Source organism: Notolabrus celidotus, chromosome 7 (genome assembly GCF_009762535.1).
Source record: "Notolabrus celidotus isolate fNotCel1 chromosome 7, fNotCel1.pri, whole genome shotgun sequence".
In the NCBI taxonomy this organism is placed as follows: Eukaryota; Metazoa; Chordata; class Actinopteri; order Labriformes; family Labridae; genus Notolabrus; species Notolabrus celidotus.
This window is the reverse complement of record NC_048278.1, coordinates 38715538-38737563: the sequence shown is the minus strand read 5'-3', so window position 1 is coordinate 38737563 and position 22026 is coordinate 38715538. Positions and strand designations below refer to the sequence as shown.

The window sequence follows — 22026 nt, the reverse complement described above, 5'->3', positions numbered from 1 at the left end:
CTGCATTAAATTACAGATGAAGAAGAATGCTAACCACATTAAATATCAAGAGAAGAAGAAAACATTAGCAAACGTTCCTGGAAATACGGGCATAGCACTGAGACATTCAACGTTTGTGTGGATTTTGGCGCCCCCTGTGGACAAACTAGAACCCTGGTTATCCGGATTCAGTAATCTTTGAATGTTTGGATCTGGATCAGGTTGAAGCAATCCAGTTTTACTTTGAAAAACCAAGATGAAACCCGGACGGGTTACTTGATCCTGGGTAGAAAGAAGTTGATCTCTAATGGTATCCAGATTAAACCTCTTGAACAACCGGGCCAGGACCAGCAAAGGGGTCAGCCAGTTAAACCCGGGAACCCTGAATCCTGAAGGACACTTAACCCCAAAACAAGCAGCGCAACATGAACACCTTTATGCTGAGGAGGAGACCTGTGTGGAACATTTAGCTCCCGGCTCCAAACCTAGGATTTCAACAGGGTTAACATGAAACCAGGACTGAGTGAAGACTTCATGTGTCTGCTTTAGTCCCAGTGTTTGAGGCTTCAGTGCAGGCCCACCTCTTCTGAGATGCAGAGCTGGTTCACAACTGACCGGAAGAAAGAAACCAAATAATAATAATAATAATAATAATAATGATAATGATAATAATAAATCAGTAATAATATCGCCTCGCACTGATGAAGACTGCAGGTTCACGCGGCCTGATTTGGGCCTGCGGTGGGAAACTGTAAATAGCAACACATAATAGCTTTAATGTATTTGTGTAATTAAGGAAAGCACTCTGAATCATACTTATGCTGCTGTTGCAACATGAACACAATACAGGCTGGTAGTTGATGGATATGAGTAGAGCACACAGACGGAGGCGGAGAGGGTGTAGAAGCTGCGGTATAAAGTGAGGCAGAAATAAAACCTGCCACAGACCCTGAACCCAGATCACTATGGAGGTGTTTTTTTCCTGCTTACTTACTGGATTGTTTATTTTTTTCCTACTCAGAAACAGGAAACTCAAACCTGAAGATGGAACGTGATGTCGGTGTGCACGTGTACACGATATCCACTCCTCTTGGACGAAGCTTTGTTCCAAATAGGCGTCTCATCCTCGCCTGCCTCCATAGGTCGGATTCAGGGAAGCTCGATACGGGCTGTGAGACCAAGAGGTTTCTAAATGTGTAGTTCATGCACACATGACCAGAATCACAGCAAGAGAATGTGTCAAAGCAATAGAATCAGATCAAAGCAATAGAATGTGTCAAAGGAATAGAATGAGATCAAAGCAATAGAATGTGTCAAAGCAATAGAGTCAGATCAAAGGAATAGAATCAGATCAAAGCAATAGAATGAGATCAATGCAATATAATCAGATCAAAGCAATAGAATCAGATCAAAGCAATAGAATCAGATCAAAGCAATAGAATCAGATCAATGCAATATAATCAGATCAAAGCAATAGAATGAGATCAATGCAATATAATCAGATGAAAGCAATAGAATGTGTCAAAGGAATAGAATCAGATCAAAGGAATAGAATCAGATCAAAGCAATAGAATGTGTCAAAGGAATAGAATCAGATCAAAGCAATATGACGAGATCAGAGCAATAGAATGAGACCAAAGCAATAGAATCAGATCAATGCAATATAATCAGATCAAAACAATAGAATCAGATCAAAGCAATAGAATGTGTCAAAGGAACAGAATAAGATCAAAGCAATAGAATCGGATCAAAGGAATAGAATAAGATCAAAGCAATAGAATCGGATCAAAGCAAAAGAATGAGATCAAAGCAATAGAATGCGTCAAAGGAATAGAATGAGATCACAATAGAATCAGATCAAAGCAATAGAATCAGATCAAAGCAATAGAATCAGATCAAAACAATAGAATGAGACTAAAGCAATAGAACCAGATTGAAGCAATAGAATGAGATCAAAGCAATAAAATGTGTGAAAGGAATAGAATCAGATTAAAGCAATAGAATGTGTCGAACGAATAGGATGAGATCAAGGCAATAGAATCAGATCAAAGCAATAGAATGTATCAAAGGAAAATAATGAGATCTAAGCAATAAAATGAGACCCAAGTAATAGAATGTGTCGAAAGAATAGAATCAGATCAAAGCAATACAATTATATCAAAGCTATATAATGTGTCAAAGGAATAGAATGAGATCAAAGCAATAGAATGAGATCAAAGCAATAGAATGAGATCAAAGCCATGGAATGAGGTCAGAGCTGTAGAATGAGATCCAATCAATTAAATTAGATCAAAGCAATAATATGTGATCAAAGAATAGAATGTTAAAAACCTATAGAATGCATGCAATAATACCTCCAAACTGACGTACTACACGTAAACCTCTGTAGGAAATACAGAGTAGCATAGAACTGAGTTGAATAGATCAGCCCTCTGTCACCGATACCCAATCTAGTTTTTGGAGTAAATACCAGGCCCATACCGGGATGGGGTATTTGATCAAGTGTCAGGGGGACATCAGGATTGAATATGGGGTCGGGCTGAGAACAAGACCTGGGATTAGACCAAGTTTCAGGTCTGATTCACAGGTATCGTGGTAAATTTGGTATCAGGTATTGGGTAATGGGCCAATTATTGGGTAATTAGATCGAGTATCGGGCCGATAGCTGATACCAGGATTGGTATTGGTGCTATTAGTTTCAATTATAAAAATCAATACTGTGTGGCAGTGAATCAAAATAATATCACCACATGAAATAATCTATCAATAACAAGGAAACAGTGAAATCTGATTGAAGTAGAGATCCAGCTGAGTAGGAAAGTGATCTCTTCAGTCAGAGAGACCTCGTCAGAGCCCACATCACATCATGGGTTTCTGGTTCTTTCAGGCACTTCCTCACATATCAGCGGTTAATGTGTCTCAGAGTTAATGCGGCCCTCGTTACGGGCTGAGGAGGGAAGCTGCGGCCTCATTCGAGCAGCCCGCTTCAATTTCTGTAAGTCCTCGAGAGATGAGACGAGGCAAATCAAGGCGGCACGTTGACCTCGTTTTTCAGAGTCCAGATCATTCTGCCGCTCATGCATAATGAAAAAAAACAACCCACGATTAGCCAAGAACAGCACGCAGAAAAGTCCCCTTCATCTTTTGTTTTCACATCATGGTCTATAAACAGATTTTCAATCAGGGAATCTATAAAGAGCACACATTTAACAAAAGTGTTTATTTTGATGTACTGACAGACTTCTGGAAACGGTTCTACATGAGGAGAGCGATGTCATGTTGAAATGAGAGCCACAGGAGAGCGCCATCCTGCTCTCTTTTATCTTTAAATAAAGTGTTTGATTTCCCTTCTTGTTTTTTATTAGATTTCTAAATCTGGATCACCTTTTTATTGTCATTCTTCTCTTTTCCAGGGAAATGAAGCCAGTTACGCCCTGGACATGTGCTCGCACTGTAAGTATCCACAAAATAACACGTCACCTCATTCAGTCAGATTAAACTGTTTGAACGAATATAAATACAAACAATCACAGCCTCTCCTCGACCACTTTCCTATCACGTTTACTTGGATGCAAAGTGCAAAGTGGATTTCCCAGGATCAGACTGACCATGAAATAATCTACATATGTCAAACACAACTTACTAATAGTCGTCCTTCCAGGTTGGGCGTGTGAAGATTCATAAAATCCACCTTCCTGACACTGATCAGAGCTCAGTTTGATGACCTGTTAGCTAGGACCAGTACCTGGATTTCTCTGATGGACACAAACCACCAGAGTTCTGTTTAAGATGTGGAGTCTGTCCATCCGCCTCCACTGAGTCTTAGTTTCACTGTATCTAACTATCTTGTGCAAAGCGAGTAATCTATGGGAAGCGATTAGGGCCACTGAAAATGTTTTTGGAGGTTAGGGCAGAAATTTTGTTTTGGACTGACCATTTTTCTGACCATTTTTTCGTAATTCTGATCATAAAGTCAGAATTATAAGAAAGTAGATTAAAAAAGATTCAAGAGAGAATTCTGATCAAAGTCGGAATTCTGAGATCAAAGTCAGAATTTTGAGATTAAAGTGAGAATTCTGAGATCAAAATCAGAATTCTGAGATCAAAGTCAGTAATCTGTAATCAATGTCTGAAATTAAAGGTCTGAGTAAGAATTCTGAGATTAGAGTCAGAATTCTGAGATCAAAGTCACAATGCCAAGATCAAAGTCAGAATTCTGAGATCAAAGTCAGAATTCTGAGATCAAAGTCAGAATTCTAGGATCAAAGTCAGAATTCTGAGATCAAAGTCAGAAATCTGTGATCAATGTCTGAAATTAAAACATGTAAAAACATGTCGGGTCTTAAAACCTTCATTTGTTGACCTAGCTTCAATTTCTTTTTTTCAGTTGCCCTGTTCTCCTGTTTTCATCCATTTCAGAATTAAGTTATTTTAATGTTGCAGTGCCAGAGTTGGAAGTTTATGTGACTAAAGTAAAAACAGGATTTTTCATAATAACATTTTTTATTTCATCAAACGAAGAATTCAGTCTGTCAAACATTACATCCATCAGTGCACTGTTATAATATAAATATAATCTCCTAAGAACAGAAAATTACACCCTGATACCCCGCACAGACCCTGATACCCCGCACTCACCCTGATACCCCGCACTCACCCTGATACCCCGCACAGACCCTGATACCCCGCACTCACCCTAATACCCCGCACTGACCCCGATACCCCGCACTCACCCTGATACCCCGCACAGACCCTGATACCCTGCACTCAGCCTGATACCCCATGCAGACCCTGATACCCCGCACTCACCCTGATACCCCGCACTCACCCTGATACCTCGCACTGACCCTGATACCCCGCACTCACCCTGATACCCCGCACAGACCCTGATACCCCGCATTCACCCTGATACCCCGCACAGACCCTGATACCCCGCACAGACCCTGATACCCCGCACAGACCCTGATACCCCGCACAGACCCTGAAACCCTGCACTCACCCTGATACCCCGCACAGACCCTAATACCACGAACTTATCCTGATACCCCGCAAAGACCCCGATACCCCGCACTCACCCTGATACCCCGCACTGACCCTGATACCCCGCACTCACCCTGATACCCCGCACTCACCCTGATACCCCGCACTGACCCTTAGAGGTCATGAGGGGAACATTCAGACGCTGAGTTTGTGGCGTGATGGTCAGCCAGTGATGGATGAAAACATCCCCTCATGCTGCACCTTCTTCTCTCTTTGGGCCTCTGAGGGAGTCCGACCCAGACTCCCCGACACTCGGAGGCTAAATATGCCTCATCGCTCTGCAAAGGTCAGAGTCAGGGCTGCTGGGAGAACCTGGTCTATTCTGGTCAGAGTAATATCCCATTTTTAATTAGTTGGTTGCCTTGCTCTGACCCCGCCCGCCCGCTCCACTGAGAAGAAGTTGCTGCTTAATTAGAAAATAATGACTGCTAAGTGTGGGGCTACTTCCTCCTGCAGCACCCCCCTCAGGAAGACGGGGGTGTGAGCTGTACTTGGGTGTCAGAATCACATGAAGTTTGCTGAGTGGGTAGGAGTCCTAACGAGCTGTTAATAAAAGGTGTCAGGACCAGGAGGGACCCAGCTGAGGAGATTTATGACCCGAGCTCCGCCTCTGCCCTCCACGCTCAGAAACCTGCCTCCTCTTGTGTGGAAGGCTGTTTGGTTTTCAAGTCCGTGAGCGAGACCAGAGCCTGTTCCTGTGACCGAGGGAGGGGTTCACTCGGGGGTCTGGACACTGGCAGCTCTCACCAAGCCTCTGTGATATTTATTTGGCAGAGAGGTATCAAAATGAGGGGGGACATGAGTAAGCAGTCTGGATGGTGATGTGTTTGTTGTTCAGTGTTTTCTAGTCTGTGACACAGCTTTGACTGTCTGTGTTGAAATAAGACGACTGGAGAGATAAACTCAGGCCCCGTGTGTGAGGAGTGTTTGCTGTCCTCCTCTTCTTGGGCTCCCTCTAGTGGTGGTTTTGTGTCATTACACCAGTGGAGGTCACTTTGAAGCAGCATGTGTTGTCAAAGTTATGCTGACAACACAGGGCTCCTTATTTTAGGAGTTTTTCGACCAGAGGAACTTGAACCGGAACTAGGGACTTACAGCTTTGTAACAGTAGTCTTCTCTCAGCCCACCGTGAATGCGTCTCTCCTCCCGGTGTTCCGCTTTTAAAAGTGACCCTGTAAACTGGAGACCTTCAGCTGAACGTGTCAGTGTTTGTGGAGTTTACACAGCTGTTGAAACACAGAGGGAGTTCCTGGGAATGCAAACTAGTTTAGTTTTTATTAAGATTTCAAAATATCCTCATCAGATATTTAATGATGGTCTAAAGACGTTTGTGAGGGATGCATCCGGCTGAGAGTCTCCAGTTAACAGGGTCGCCGTTTAAACCAAAACACCGGCCGATCTCTGCGATCACGGCTTTTTGAGTTCTAAAGGATTTTAAAGCCGTGTTGAAACGTCTTTGCTACTCGCGCTTATCTCCTCTCACGTGTTGATTCAGTGAATCCATCTGTGATGAAATATAGCACCATCTAAAACAGACCAGCTGAGTCTCTTCATGCTAACAGGCTAACTGTTGTGTTGCTCAGAATGATACCTGCCTGTCCGTCTGCTTCTATGGTGTCATCTGTGATGAATGGCATTCCTCTTTGTGTTACTGCCCTCTACTGGTCTGGTGGTGTAGTGCATTTACTTTTTTTCCTCCATACGTCACTGGACTGATTTACACAATCTACCCGGGACTTCAGCCCGCGGTCGAAACGCAGACAACAATGGGGGACCAGGAACCTTTTAGTTCATGGGAAAGTAGTTCTGGGGGCTAAAAGACAGAGAGAAAGGTCTATGGTTAGTAACTTTAATGGGACAGGAAGAGTTAAAGTGAGAGACAGGCAGAGAGAGGAGAGAGAGGGAAAGACAGGATCCCAGTGTGGCAGTCTAAGCCTATAGCAGCATAACTAAGACCTGGTCCAAGCCTGATCCAGCTCTAACTATAAGCTTTATCAAAAAGGAAAGTTTGAAGCCTACTCTTAAAAGTAGAGAGGGTGTCTGCCTCCCGGACCCTGACTGGTAGATGATTCCAAAGGAGAGGGGCCTGATAACATGAAGGCTCTACCTCCCATACTACTTTTAGAGACTTCAGGTACGATGAGCAGGCCTGCATGTTGGGAGCGTAGTTGTCTAGAGGGGTAAAAGGGCACTATGAGGTCTTTAAAGAGCTGTATTTATCTTCATATAATCAGACTTCCTGCTCCATGAGTCGTTCGTTTCACCGTCTTTATTTTACAATCACATATTTACAGATATTTGCTGACTCATAATCAGACTCTTTTTTTTTATTTCTGACACAAATGAAAAATAACAGAAGTGACCAAACGTTCAACAAACCACACTTTGGACAGGCACTGAGACTCCAGAGTTTGAACTACTGATCGTAACAAGAAGACATGTTTGAAATGAGATTTAGATCCATCGGTGCCTCAAACAGGAAGAGAGAGATTATTGAGCACTGACAGGAGTGATGATCAGAGGGGCGGAGTTTGTACCTTCATCATTAAGAGAAGGACCGAAGAATGGGAGGAGTTTGTCAGTGTAGGAGCAGCCAGTGAAGGAGTAGATAAGAGCTGCAGAGTCTACATCATAAAAGGAGACCAGACCGTCCTCATAATCCACAAACACCCCCACCTTCTCAGGATCAGACCTCAGAGAGAGAAGGACTGGAGGCTCATCACAAGCTTTATACTCTTTTCCATTTCTCAAACGTATACACCAGAAACCATCCTCAGGCCTCACTGTGATCAGTCCCTTCCTGTTGATCGACTCTCTGACCACTCCTAAAGTCCATTTAGTTTTTCCTTTAACCTGAACCTCGAAGTAAAATCTGCCTGAAGAGAAACTCTGCTTTCCTAGAACATAAATACGAGGACGAAACCTCTTTGGGTTGTCTGGGAGATTCTTCCAGCCATCACTGTGATGAACTTGTTTCCCATCATCAGACAGGATGAGAGTAGGATTAGCTGTATCAGGATCAAGAGTCACATCCTCTGCGTACTGCTGGACTCTCTTCAGCTCAGCTTGAAGCAGCTTCTTCATCTCCTCTCTGAGAGTTTCCTCCAGCTGAGCAGCAGCTCTCACCACAGTCCCCCCATATGAAGGTGGACGGACATGAACCTCTGTCCAGTCTTTGGTTGGTGGTGGGTGGTTGATGTTCAGGGACTGGACTCTCTGGAGAAGATGGAGGTGGTCTTCAGAGCCTGAGAGCTGCTTCACTTCAGAGCTTCTCTTCTTCAGCTCAGAGATCTCCTCTTCCAGCTGGTGGATGAAGTCTTGGTCCTGTTGCTCTGCTGTTTTCTGCTTCTCTTTGATGGAGTCCATGAGCTCGGCCTGGCCTCTCTCAACAGACTCCTTCAGAGCGGTGAAGACTCGAACACCTTCTGCCATCTCTCTGTCTGCGTCTCTCTTACCGAGGTCGGCTGAGAGTTTGATCTCCTGAATCTTCACTCGTCTGTTCTGGATCATCTCCTGGATTTCAGCGTCCGTCTCCTCCAGCTCGGCCTTCTTGTCTTCATATACTTCTCCCAGAGGAACAAACTCGTGGGTCTTGTGGTCTAAAACAGAGCAGAGCATGCAGACACACGTCTGATCGGTCTTACAGAACAGCTCCAGAGGTTTATCGTGCTTCGGACACATCCTGTCCTCCAGGTTCTCCACGGCGTCGATCAGCTGGTGTCTTTTCAGACGTGGAGCTGTCAGGTGAGGCTCCAGGTGAGTCTCACAGTAGGACACCAGACAGTCTAAGCAGGACTTCAGGGCCTTCAGTTTGGTCCCAGTGCAGACGTCACAGAGGACTTCTCCTGGTTTGGACTCTAGTTGCTCTGAGCTGCTGCTGCTGGCTTCCTGCTGAGCTTTGTCTCTGAACTGAGCGACCATCTCAGAGATGAAGGTGTTGACGTGCAGATCGGGCTTTGAGCTGAAAACCTTCTTACACATGGGACACAGGCACTGGTCTTTGGTACTCCAGTGTTCAGAGATGCAGTCTTTGCAGAAGTTGTGTCCACATGGTATGGTGACAGGATGAGTGAACACATCCAGACAGATGGAGCACAGGAACTGGTCCTCAGGTCTCTGGTAGTTTGCAGCAGCCATATCTGCACACAGAGAAGAGAGAGACTCGATTTAAAACACACAATGAAACAGAATAAATATCTAGTTCAGTACACGGAACCACGATCATGGGGACGACTGCTGATGTGACTGCTGTTCAGCAGACGACCATCGAAGGTCGGTCTCAGAGGCTCATTGCTGAGTCAAGATCTTTGGAGAGCTTCAGGAGGAATGGACTGAGGCTGGAGTCAGAGCATCAAGACGTCTTCAGGAGAGAGTCTACACCTGTCACATTCTTCATATGAAGACGGTCCTAAACCAGTGACCACGTCAGAAGAGTCTCACCTGAGCTAACTTCATCTGTAAATCAAGCTCCTAGTGTCTGGAGGAAGAGAGGAGAGGAACAGAATCCAGGGTGTTTGAAGTCCAGAGTGAAGTCTCTGCTACAAGCTTCATGGAGATGCTGACTTCCTGACTCAGAGGGACTTGGCACCTGCCCACAACGCCAAAACTTTCACCAAGTGGTAGAGAGCCGCTCTCTCTCTCTCCAATTAAAAGTTAATCTGGATCGTCCATCTGTGACCGCCCTCCCTCCTCGCCAGCTATATTAGATTTAGTCTTAAGATGAAAATGCCCGTTAGTCTTAGACTATCCAGATATCGGTATCAGGGTTGTACTAAGTGTTAAAATCATCAACATTTCACTCTTTAAACACTCGATGTGAGCACTATGACTATATTTAGATTCTCTTGATTCAAATAAAAAAGCCATGAACACAAAATACAAGGCTGCATTGAACTTTTACAACGGTCCCTGAATGCACCTTCAGTGAACAGACACAGTTCACAGCTCTCTGAAATGTTTCTGATGATCAAAACTTTGAAACCTCTTAATAAACGTATCACTAAACTGGAGCTGTTTACGGTTAAAGTGTCAAAAACATCAAATATTAAACAGACGTCCCCCGGTTGTGTCTTTGTCACTAACGTACAGCGGGGGGGGATCATCAATGGAGGCTGGTTCAAACAGCACACCTGCTGCAGGTAGAGACCAAGCTAACGGTGCTAACAGCTAACTAGCATCACTTTTATTTTGAAAGAGTAGACGCACAGCGGGGGAAATATGGGTTTTGAATGTCGGATGTTTTTCGTGTCCTCATCGTCTGGTTAACAAAAACTAAAAATACATTCATCACAGTTTTTATTATCAGTGATATTTCAACTCGTCTTCGTCGTGAGAAAAAGAGTCGTTGATGAAGATTTATCGTCCTAATTTTCGTTTATGAATTGAACACCGCTCCTCGTTATTACAACCAATCAATGACTGATCTGGAACAAAGGAGGACGCATGTTTCTTTATCATCTGGAGCAAAACAGGACGAGCAGCGTGTGTCACTCAGAATGTTAAAAGTCAAGCTTTTAATGTTTCGGGAATGTTTCAGAAAAAGATCTGAAGCAAGTTTCTTTAAATTAGAAAACTGAATATTAAAGGAAAAGGATTTTAACCCGACATTTAGACGTTAAATGAAAAACCCTTTCATGATGAAGAGGTGCAAAAAAAAAATCCAGAATACAAAAAACAAGTTTATAAACCAGGATGATCGTGAGGACGTGATTATTCCTCAAACACTGAAATCTCTAATCTCTGAAATAAAGACAGGAGTAAATATTTCATTTTACACGTCACAAATAAAACAACATATCAAAGTTCACCTCTTTTAATCTTCACTTCCTCTTTCTTCCTTCAGAATAAAAGCCTTGTTGTGCTTCTCCGTCTAGAGAGCTTTTATTGTGAAAGAGCCAGAGGACAGAGAATCCAACATGGCTGCTGAAAGTTACCAGTCACAAAGAAACCAGGGAACTGTGACTGACAGAGACTCAGAGTGACTCTGGTCCTGAGATCTCACACTGAGTCCGGTTCAGTTTGTTAGACCGGTCTGCTGGTGGACAATCAGAGTTCAGCTTGAACCAGTTTTACGAGGCAGAGAGGAGCAGAGTCCGTCTTCCTGTCTCAGTGGAGCTGAAGTTTGGAGTGAGTCCTGGTTGTTGAGAGTGTGAATATGATCAGGAGTACTCACCAGTGTTAGTCAGAGACTTTAGAACGCTGTGATGGACTCAGTTTGAATCTTCTCTCAGAGAAAGGTCCGGTCCACGTGTGTCTCCCGTTCAGACGTTTAGTTTCGTTTCTTCAGAGTGACGTTGGAGCTCCTCTCCTCCCTCATGTGTTGCTCCGCCTCCTGACTGCAGCTCTGTTTCCTCCCTCTGACTCCACTGTTGTGAAATATCTGGTTTTACACCCTGACCGGATCTGAGAGGAACCTCCTCCAGGACTCAAACTGAGCTCCTTCAGTGTTTTCTAGTCTGTGACACAGCTTTGACTTTCTTTGTGTTGAAATATGAAGACTAGAGAGATAAACTCAGGACTCGTGTGTGAGGAGTGTTTGCTGCTCCCTGTGACAGCAGTGCAGAAACCTCTGTCCTCCTCGTCTTGGGCTCCCTCTAGTGGTGGTTCTGTGTCATTAATAAACCTACAACTACAACTAGGGTTACAAAGGGGTGGAACATCACCGGTACATGTCCATGAGAAGTTAAGCTGAGGAATTGAATGTAAAGGTATCATATCAAAGCATTAATATTTGTTTTGTTACAAGAAGACATCCATCCAAAATAATGAATTAAAACAGATTTATTTTTTAAGTAGAACTTTATCAAGAGTTAGATATCAATTCTTTCATTGAAGAAGAAAAACATGAATGTTGAGTTAAATATTACACATCCCCCCGACCCAACACATTCAAAAATGAACAAACATTCAATCCCAACAAAGTCCCATTCAAAATGTTAAATGAGAAGAGCCCCTCTATGCCCACTATGAGGTCTTTAAAGAGCTGTTTTTATCTCTGTATAATCAGACTTCCTGCTCCATGAGTCATCTTTATTTTACAATCACATATTTACAGATATTTGCTGACTCATAATCAGACTCTTTTTTTTATTTCTGACACAAATAAAAAATAACAGAAGTGACCAAACGTTCAACAAACCACACTTTGAACAGGCACAGAGACTCCAGAGTTTGAACTACTGATCGTAACAAGAAGACATGTTTGAAATGAGATTTAGATCCATCGGTGCCTCAAACAGGAAGAGAGAGATTATTGAGCACTGACAGGAGTGATGATCAGAGGGGCGGAGTTTGTACCTTTATCATTAAAACAAGGACAGAAGTAAGGGAGGAGTTTGTCAGTGAAGGAGCAGCCAGTGAAGGAGTAGATAAGAGCTGCAGAGTCTACGTCATAAAAGGAGACCAGACCCTCCTCATAATCCACAAACACCCCCACCTTCTCAGGCTGAGACCTCAGAGAGAGAAGGACTGGAGGGTAATCACAAGCTTTATACTCTTTTCCATTTCTCAAACATAATGACCAGAAACCAAACTGAGGCCTCGATGTGATCAGTCCCTTCCTGTTGATCGACTCTCTGACCACTCCTAAAGTCCAATCAGTTTTTCCTTTAACCTGAACCTCGAAGTAAAATCTGCCTGAAGAGAAACTCTGCTTTCCTAAAACACAGGCACAACGACGAAACCTCTCTGGGTTGTCTGGGAGACTCTTCTTCAACACATCACTGTGATGAACTTGTTTCCCATCATCAGACAGGATGAGATGAGGATGTGCTGTATCAGGATCAAGAGTCACATCCTCTGCGTACTGCTGGACTCTCTTCAGCTCAGGTTGAAGCAGCTTCTTCATCTCTTCTCTGAGAGTCTCCTCCAGCTGAGCAGCAGCTCTCACCACAGTCCCCTCATATGAAGGTGGACGGACATGAACCTGTGTCCAGTCTTTGGTTGGTGGTGGGTGGTTGATGTTCAGGGACTGGACTCTCTGGAGAAGATGGAGGTGGTCTTCAGAGCCTGAGAGCTGCTTCACTTCAGAGCTTCTCTTCTTCAGCTCAGAGATCTCCTCTTCCAGCTGGTGGATGAAGTCTTGGTCCTGTTGCTCTGCTGTTTTCTGCTTCTCTTTGATGGAGTCCATGAGCTCGGCCTGGCCTCTCTCAACAGACTCCTTCAGAGCGGTGAAGACTCGAACACCTTCTGCCATCTCTCTGTCTGCGTCTCTCTTACCGAGGTCGGCTGAGAGTTTGATCTCCTGAATCTTCACTCGTCTGTTCTGGATCATCTCCTGGATTGCAGCGTCCGTCTCCTCCAGCTCGGCCTTCTTGTCTTCATATTCTTCTCCCAGAGGAACAAACTCGTGGGTCTTGTGGTCTAAAACAGAGCAGAGCATGCAGACACACGTCTGATCGGTCTTACAGAACAGCTCCAGAGGTTTATCGTGCTTCGGACACATCCTGTCCTCCAGGTTCTCCACGGCGTCGATCAGCTGGTGTCTTTTCAGACGTGGAGCTGTCAGGTGAGGCTCCAGGTGAGTCTCACAGTAGGACACCAGACAGTCTAAGCAGGACTTCAGGGCTTTCAGTTTGGTCCCAGTGCAGGCGTCACAGAGGACTTCTCCTGGTTTGGACTCTTGTTGCTCTGAGCTGCTGCTGCTGGCTTCCTGCTGAGCTTTGTCTCTGAACTGAGCGACCATCTCAGAGAACAAAGTGTTGACATACAGATCGGGCTTTGAGCTGAAAACCTTCTTACACATGGGACACAGGCACTGGTCTTTGGTACTCCAGTGTTCAGAGATGCAGTCTTTGCAGAAGTTGTGTCCACATGGTATGGTGACAGGATGAGTGAACACATCCAGACAGATGGAGCACAGGAACTGGTCCTCAGGTCTCTGGTAGTTTGCAGCAGCCATATCTGCACACAGAGAAGAGAGAGACTCGATTTAAAACACACAATGAAACAGAATAAATATCTAGTTCAGTACACGGAACCACGATCATGGGGACGACTGCTGACGTGACTGCTGTTCAGCAGACGACCATCGAAGGTCGGTCTCAGAGGCTCATTGCTGAGTCAAGATCTTTGGAGAGCTTCAGGAGGAATGGACTGAGGCTGGAGTCGGAGCATCAAGACGTCTTCAGGAGACAGACTACACCTTTCACATTCTTCATATGAAGACACTCCTGAACCAGTGACCACGTCAGAAGAGTCTCACCTGAGCTAACTTCATCTGTAAATCAAGCTCCTAGTGTCTGGAGGAAGAGAGGAGAGGAACAGAATCCAGGGTGTTTGAAGTCCAGAGTGAAGTCTCTGCTACAAGCTTCATGGAGATGCTGACTTCCTGACTCAGAGGGACTTGGCACCTGCCCACAACGCCAAAACTTTCACCAAGTGGTAGAGAGCCGCTCTCTCTCTCTCCAATTAAAAGTTAATCTGGATCGTCCATCTGTGACCGCCCTCCCTCCTCGCCAGCTATATTAGATTTAGTCTTTAGATGAAAATGCCCGTTAGTCTTAGACTATCCAGATATCGGTATCAGGGTTGTACTAAGTGTTAAAATCATCAACATTTCACTCTTTAAACACTCAATGTGAGCACTATGACTATATTTAGATTCTCTTGATTCAAATAAAAAAGCCATGAACACAAAATACAAGGCTGCATTGAACTTTTACAACGGTCCCTGAATGCACCTTCAGTGAACAGACACAGTTCACAGCTCTCTGAAATGTTTCTGATGATCAAAACTTTGAAACCTCTTAATAAACGTATCACTAAACTGGAGCTGTTTACGGTTAAAGTGTCAAAAACATCAAATATTAAACAGACGTCCCGGTTGTGTCTTTGTCACTAACGTACAGCGGGGGGGGGATCATCAATGAAACTGAGACCGATGCATGGAGGCTGGTTCAAACAGCACACCTGCTGCAGGTAGAGACCAAGCTAACGGTGCTAACAGCTAACTAGCATCACTTTTATTTTGAAAGAGTAGACGCACAGCGAGGGGGAAATATGGGTTTTGAATGTCGGATGTTTTTCGTGTCCTCATCGTCTGGTTAACAAAAACTAAAGATACATTCATCACAGTTTTTATTATCAGTGATATTTCAACTCGTCTTCGTCGTGAGAAAAAGAGTCGTTGATGAAGATTTATCGTCCTAATTTTCGTTTATGAATTGAACACCGCTCCTCGTTATTACAACCAATCAATGACTGATCTGGAACAAAGGAGGACGCATGTTTCTTAATCATCTGGAGCAAAACAGGACAAGCAGCGTGTGTCACTCAGAATGTTAAAAGTGAACCTTTAATGTTTCATGAATGTTTCAGAAAAAGATCTGAAGCAAGTTTCTTTAAATTAGAAAACTGAATATTAAAGGAAAAGGATTTTAACCCGACATTTAGACGTTAAATGAAAAACCCTTTCATGATGAAGAGGTGCAAAAAAATAATCCAGAATACAAAAAACAAGTTTATAAACCAGGATGATCGTGAGGACGTGATTATTCCTCAAACACTGAAATCTCTAATCTCTGAAATAAAGACAGGAGTAAATATTTCATTTTACACGTCACAAATAAAACAACATATCAAAGTTCACCTCTTTAAATCTTCACTTCCTCTTTCTTCCTTCAGAATAAAAGCCTTGTTGTGCTTCTCCGTCTAGAGAGCTTTTATTGTGAAAGAGCCAGAGGACAGAGAATCCAACATGGCTGCTGAAAGTTACCAGTCACAAAGAAACCAGGGAACTGTGACTGACAGAGACTCAGAGTGACTCTGGTCCTGAGATCTCACACAGAGTCCGGTTCAGTTTGTTAGACCGGTCTGCTGGTGGACAATCAGAGTTCAGCTTGAACCAGTTTTGCGAGGCAGAGAGGAGCAGAGTCCGTCTTCCTGTCTCAGTGGAGCTGAAGTTTGGAGTGAGTCCTGGTTGTTGAGAGTGTGAATATGATCAGGAGTACTCACCAGTGTTAGTCAGAGACTTTAGAACACTGTGATGGACTCAGTTTGAATCTTCTCTCAGAGAAAGGTCCGGTCCACGTGTGTCTCCCGTTCAGACGTTTAGTTTCGTTTCTTCAGAGTGACGTTGGAGCTCCTCTCCTCCCTCATGTGTTGCTCCGCCTCCTGACTGCAGCTCTGTTTCCTCCCTCTGACTCCACTGTTGTGAAATATCTGGTTTTACACCCTGACCGGATCTGAGAGGAACCTCCTCCAGGACTCAAACTGAGCTCCTTCAGTGCTTTCTAGTCTGTGACACAGCTTTGACTTTCTTTGTGTTGAAATATGAAGACTAGAGAGATAAACTCAGGACTCGTGTGTGAGGAGTGTTTGCTGCTCCCTGTGACAGCAGTGCAGAAACCTCTGTCCTCCTCGTCTTGGGCTCCCTCTAGTGGTGGTTCTGTGTCATTAATAAACCTACAACTACAACTAGGGTTACAAAGGGGTGGAACATTACCGGTACATGTCCATGGGAAGTTAAGCTGAGGAATTGAATGTAAAGGTATCATATCAAAGCATTAATATTTGTTTTGTTACAAGAAGACATCCATCCAAAATAATAAATTAAAACAGATTTATTTTTTAAGTAGAACTTTATCAAGAGTTAGATATCAATTCTTTCATTGAAGAAGAAAAACATGAATGTTGAGTTAAATATTACACATCCCCCCGACCCAACACATTCAAAAATTAACAAACATGCAATCCCAACAAAGTCCCATTCAAAATGTTAAATGAAAAGAGTCCCTCTATGCCCACTATGAGGTCTTTAAAGAGCTGTTTTTATCTCTGTATAATCAGACTTCCTGCTCCATGAGTCGTTCGTTTCACCGTCTTTATTTTACAATCACATATTTACAGATATTTGCTGACTCATAATCAGACTCTTTTTTTATTTCTGACACAAATGAAAAATAACAGAAGTGACCAAACGTTCAACAAACCACACTTTGAACAGGCTGAGACTCCAGAGTTTGAACTACTGATCGTAACAAGAAGACATGTTTGAAATGAGATTTAGATCCATCGGTGCCTCAAACAGGAAGAGAGAGATTATTGAGCACTGACAGGAGTGATGATCAGAGGGGCTGAGTTTGTACCTTTATCATTAAAACAAGGACAGAAGTAAGGGAGGAGTTTGTCAGTGAAGGAGCAGCCAGTTAAGGAGTAGATAAGAGCTGCAGAGTCTACGTCATGAAAGGAGACCAGACCCTCCTCATAATCCACAAACACCCCCACCTTCTCAGGCTGAGACCTCAGAGAGAGAAGGACTGAAGGGTTATCACAAGCTGTATACTCTTTTCCATTTCTCAACCGTATACACCAGAAACCATCCTTAGGACTCACTGTGGTTGATCCCTTCCTGTTGATCGACTCTCTGACCACTCCTAAATTCCATTTAGTTTTTCCTTTAACCTGAACCTCGAAGTAAAATCTGCCTGAAGAGAAACTCTGTTTTCCTAAAACATAAACACAAGGAGAAAACCTCTCTTGGTTGTCTGGAAGATTCTTCCACACATCACTGTGATGAACTTGTTTCCCATCATCAGACAGGATGAGATTAAGATGTGCTGTATCAGGATCAAGAGTCACATCCTCTGCGTACTGCTGGACTCTCTTCAGCTCAGGTTGAAGCAGCAGCTTCTTCATCTCCTCTCTGAGAGTCTCCTCCAGCTGAGCAGCAGCTCTCACCACAGTCCCCCCATATGAAGGTGGACGGACATGAACCTGTGTCCAGTCTTTGGTTGGTGGTGGGTGGTTGATGTTCAGGGACTGGACTCTCTGGAGAAGATGGAGGTGGTCTTCAGAGCCTGAGAGCTGCTTCACTTCAGAGCTTCTCTTCTTCAGCTCAGAGATCTCCTCTTCCAGCTGGTGGATGAAGTCTTGGTCCTGTTGCTCTGCTGTTTTCTGCTTCTCTTTGATGGAGTCCATGAGCTCGGCCTGGCCTCTCTCAACAGACTCCTTCAGAGCGGTGAAGACTCGAACACCTTCTGCCATCTCTCTGTCTGCGTCTCTCTTACCGAGGTCGGCTGAGAGTTTGATCTCCTGAATCTTCACTCGTCTGTTCTGGATCATCTCCTGGATTTCAGCGTCCGTCTCCTCCAGCTCGGCCTTCTTGTCTTCATATCCTTCTCCCAGAGGAACAAACTCGTGGGTCTTGTGGTCTAAAACAGAGCAGAGGACGCAGACACACGTCTGATCGGTCTTACAGAACAGCTCCAGAGGTTTATCGTGCTTCGGACACATCCTGTCCTCCAGGTTCTCCACGGCGTCGATCAGCTGGTGTCTTTTCAGACGTGGAGCTGTCAGGTGAAGCTCCAGGTGAGTCTCACAGTAGGACACCAGACAGTCTAAGCAGGACTTCAGGGCCTTCAGTTTGGTCCCAGTGCAGGCGTCACAGAGGACTTCTCCTGGTTTGGACTCTAGTTGCTCTGAGCTGCTGCTGCTGGCTTCCTGCTGAGCTTTGTCTCTGAACTGAGCGACCATCTCAGAGATGAAGGTGTTGACGTACAGATCGGGCTTTGAGCTGAAAACCTTCTTACACATGGGACACAGGCACTGGTCTTTGGTACTCCAGTGTTCAGAGATGCAGTCTTTGCAGAAGTTGTGTCCACATGGTATGGTGACAGGATGAGTGAACACATCCAGACAGATGGAGCACAGGAACTGGTCCTCAGGTCTCTGGTAGTTTGCAGCAGCCATATCTGCACACAGAGAAGAGAGAGACTCGATTTAAAACACACAATGAAACAGAATAAATATCTAGTTCAGTACACGGAACCACCATCATGGGGACGACTGCTGACGACTATCTGCACATGTGAACTTTGTCCTAATCAGACTAACGAGTGAATTAGTGCTGCACCTATAGGGCTGGGCGATAAAACGTTAACAGTATTAATCGTGATATTAGTTTTCTCGTTAGAAAGTAAACAAATGTTTGCTAAAGATTTGATATATTTAAACCTGCAATTACACCCCCCATCCCCTGGTAAGGGAGGGGGCGCTAGCTGCCACCCAACATTAAACAGAAGAAGACGGCATTGAACAGCCAATCATATCACAGGGTAAGATGTAGGCGGGGTTAACAGCTGAAACGAGTGACACTGAAGAAAAGGTACAACCTCCCAGCTCAAAGAGGGAAAACATGCCCGACAGGAAACACCATTCTGATTCGTTAGTTAAGATACTTTAGCTATTCACAGTCCGACAAAAAACAGAGCAGCGTGCAAACTGTGCTAATGAAACACGCAACATCACAACCCTCCACAGTAATAATGTCACTGTTAGAACACAGGAAGCAAGAAATGACAGTCCCAAACTAGTCTTAGTCGACATCAGGCGAGTCAGTGCGGACCCCCCCCCCCAGTGCCGAACTCTCATATCAGAGTTAAACAGCACCGTGCCGAACCACGATAAAACAGCTACCTGTCCACCACGACCGCAGTACACCAGAACACTGAATAACTGTGATGCATTCACTGCACCGTGGGAAACAACATCACTGTAACCCTTAGTAAACAATACTCTACTAACCTGAAACACAGAAAACTATTTGATGTATCTTTGTTTTAAATTTAGAACAAACGAAAAATAAGAATCTACAAACTAAAACTGCTTCCTGTTACAAAAGACCGGCTTCCTGTTAACACCGTCTAAGAAGCTGATGAGTGAACTAAATCCAGATACAAGCTGATAAACCGTCTTCAACTTTCATTCAGGAGCAACAACCTGCCTTTAAAATTACATGAATCAATAACATATTTTCCATAATGCTGAACTATATTAGATTTAGTCTTTAGATGAAAATGCCCGTTAGTCTTAGTCACATTTTAGTCTTTGATTTTTGTCAAAACATTTCCTCTCTTTAAAATAATTCATGTGGTCGAATTGTACAAAGTGTTAAAATCATCAACATTTCCCTCTTTTAACACTCGATGTGAGCACTGACTATATTTAGATTCTCTTGATTCAAATAAAAACGCCATGAACACAAAATACAAGGCTGCATTGAACTTTTACAACGGTCCCTGAATGCACCTTCGGTGAACAGACACAGTTCACAGCTCTCTGAAATGTTTCTGATGATCAAAACTTTGAAACCTCTTAATAAACGTATCACTAAACTGGAGCTGTTTACGGTTAAAGTGTCAAAAACATCAAATATTAAACAGACGTCCCCCGGTTGTGTCTTTGTCACTAACGTACAGCGGGGGGGAAATCATCAATGAAACTGAGACAGATGCATGGAGGCTGGTTCAAAAAGCACACCTGCTGCAGGTAGAGACCAAGCTAACGGTGCTAACAGCTAACTAGCATCACTTTTATTTTGAAAGAGTAGACGCACAGCGGGGGGGAAATATGGGTTTTGAATGTCGGATGTTTTTCGTGTCCTCATCGTCTGGTTAACAAAAACTAAAGATACATTCATCACAGTTTTTATTATCAGTGATATTTCAACTCTTCTTCGTCGTGAGAAAAAGAGTCGTTGATGAAGATTTATCGTCCTAATTTTCGTTTATGAAATGAACACCGCTCCTCGTTATTACAACCAATCAATGACTGATCTGGAACAAAGGAGGACGCATGTTTCTTAATCATCTGGAGCAAAACAGGACGAGCAGCGTGTGTCACTCAGAATGTTAAAAGTCAAGCTTTTAATGTTTCGGGAATGTTTCAGAAAAAGATCTGAAGCAAGTTTCTTTAAATTAGAAAACTGAATATTAAAGGAAAAGGATTTTAACCCGACATTTAGACGTTAAATGAAAAACCCTTTCATGATGAAGAGGTGCAAAAAAATAATCCAGAATACAAAAAACAAGTTTATAAACCAGGATGATCGTGAGGACGTGATTATTCCTCAAACACTGAAATCTCTAATCTCTGAAATAAAGACAGGAGTAAATATTTCATTTTACACTTCACAAATAAAACAACATATCAAAGTTCACCTCTTTAAATCTTCACTTCCTCTTTCTTCCTTCAGAATAAAAGCCTTGTTGTGCTTCTCCGTCTAGAGAGCTTTTATTGTGAAAGAGCCAGAGGACAGAGAATCCAACATGGCTGCTGAAAGTTACCAGTCACAAAGAAACCAGGGAACTGTAACTGACAGAGACTCAGAGTGACTCTGGTCCTGAGATCTCACACAGAGTCCGGTTCAGTTTGTTAGACCGGTCTGCTGGTGGACAATCAGAGTTCAGCTTGAACCAGTTTTGCGAGGCAGAGAGGAGCAGAGTCCGTCTTCCTGTCTCAGTGGAGCTGAAGTTTGGAGTGAGTCCTGGTTGTTGAGAGTGTGAATATGATCAGGAGTACTCACCAGTGTTAGTCAGAGACTTTAGAACGCTGTGATGGACTCAGTTTGAATCTTCTCTCAGAGAAAGGTCCGGTCTGCGTGTGTCTCCCGTTCAGATGTTAAGTTTTGTTTCTTCAGAGTGAGGTTGGAGCTCCTCTCCTCCCTCATGTGTTGCTCCGCCTCCTGACTGCAGCTCTGTTTCCTCCCTCTGACTCCACTGTTGTGAAACATCTGGTTTTACACCCTGACCGGATCTGAGAGGAACCTCCTCCAGGACTCAAACTGAGCTCCTTCAGTGTTTTCTAGTCTGTGACACAGCTTTCACTTTCTTTGTATTGAAATATGAAGACTAGAGAGATAAACTCAGGACTCGTGTGTGAGGAGTGTTTGCTGCTCCCTGTGACAGCAGTGCAGAAACCTCTGTCCTCCTCGTCTTGGGCTCCCTCTAGTGGTGGTTCTGTGTCATTAATAAACCTACAACTAGGGTTACAAAGGGGTGGAACATCACCGGTACATGTCCATGGGAAGTTAAGCTGAGGAATTGAATGTAAAGGTATCATATCAAAGCATTAATATTTGTTTTGTTACAAGAAGACATCCATCCAAAATAATAAATTAAAACAGATTTATTTTTTAAGTAGAACTTTATCAAGAGTTAGATATCAATTCTTTCATTGAAGAAGAAAAACATGAATGTTGAGTTAAATATTACACATCCCCCCGACCCA

The 22026-nt window shown here is 43.7% G+C and overlaps 4 protein-coding genes across 4 annotated transcripts in view; 1 reads left to right on the top strand and 3 right to left on the bottom strand.

Moving 5' to 3' along the window:
* The window catches only part of LOC117815347 (calcineurin subunit B type 1-like), a 43524-nt gene that overhangs the window by 5766 nt on the left and 15732 nt on the right, over window positions 1-22026 (top strand). Inside the window, exon 2 of the mRNA XM_034687001.1 lies at window positions 3393-3432. Coding sequence (XP_034542892.1) covers window positions 3393-3432 — 40 coding nt within the window. The remainder of the gene's footprint in view (window positions 1-3392; window positions 3433-22026) is intronic.
* Window positions 7274-11308, bottom strand: LOC117815345 (E3 ubiquitin-protein ligase TRIM21-like). The gene is made up of 2 exons (XM_034686999.1): window positions 11192-11308; window positions 7274-9158 (listed from the first exon to the last, which is right to left on the bottom strand). Exon 2 carries the CDS (start codon window positions 9154-9156, stop codon window positions 7510-7512), a length of 1647 nt encoding a protein of 548 aa, XP_034542890.1. The 5' UTR covers window positions 9157-9158; window positions 11192-11308; the 3' UTR covers window positions 7274-7509.
* Window positions 11934-15991, bottom strand: LOC117815344 (E3 ubiquitin-protein ligase TRIM21-like). Its single transcript, XM_034686998.1, has 2 exons — window positions 15973-15991; window positions 11934-13920 (listed from the first exon to the last, which is right to left on the bottom strand). Exon 2 carries the CDS (start codon window positions 13916-13918, stop codon window positions 12269-12271), a length of 1650 nt encoding a protein of 549 aa, XP_034542889.1. The 5' UTR covers window positions 13919-13920; window positions 15973-15991; the 3' UTR covers window positions 11934-12268.
* On the bottom strand, window positions 16827-21442 carry LOC117815343 (E3 ubiquitin-protein ligase TRIM21-like). Its single transcript, XM_034686997.1, has 2 exons — window positions 21323-21442; window positions 16827-18710 (listed from the first exon to the last, which is right to left on the bottom strand). The coding sequence occupies exon 2, from the start codon at window positions 18706-18708 to the stop codon at window positions 17059-17061; it is 1650 nt and encodes a 549-aa protein (XP_034542888.1). The 5' UTR covers window positions 18709-18710; window positions 21323-21442; the 3' UTR covers window positions 16827-17058.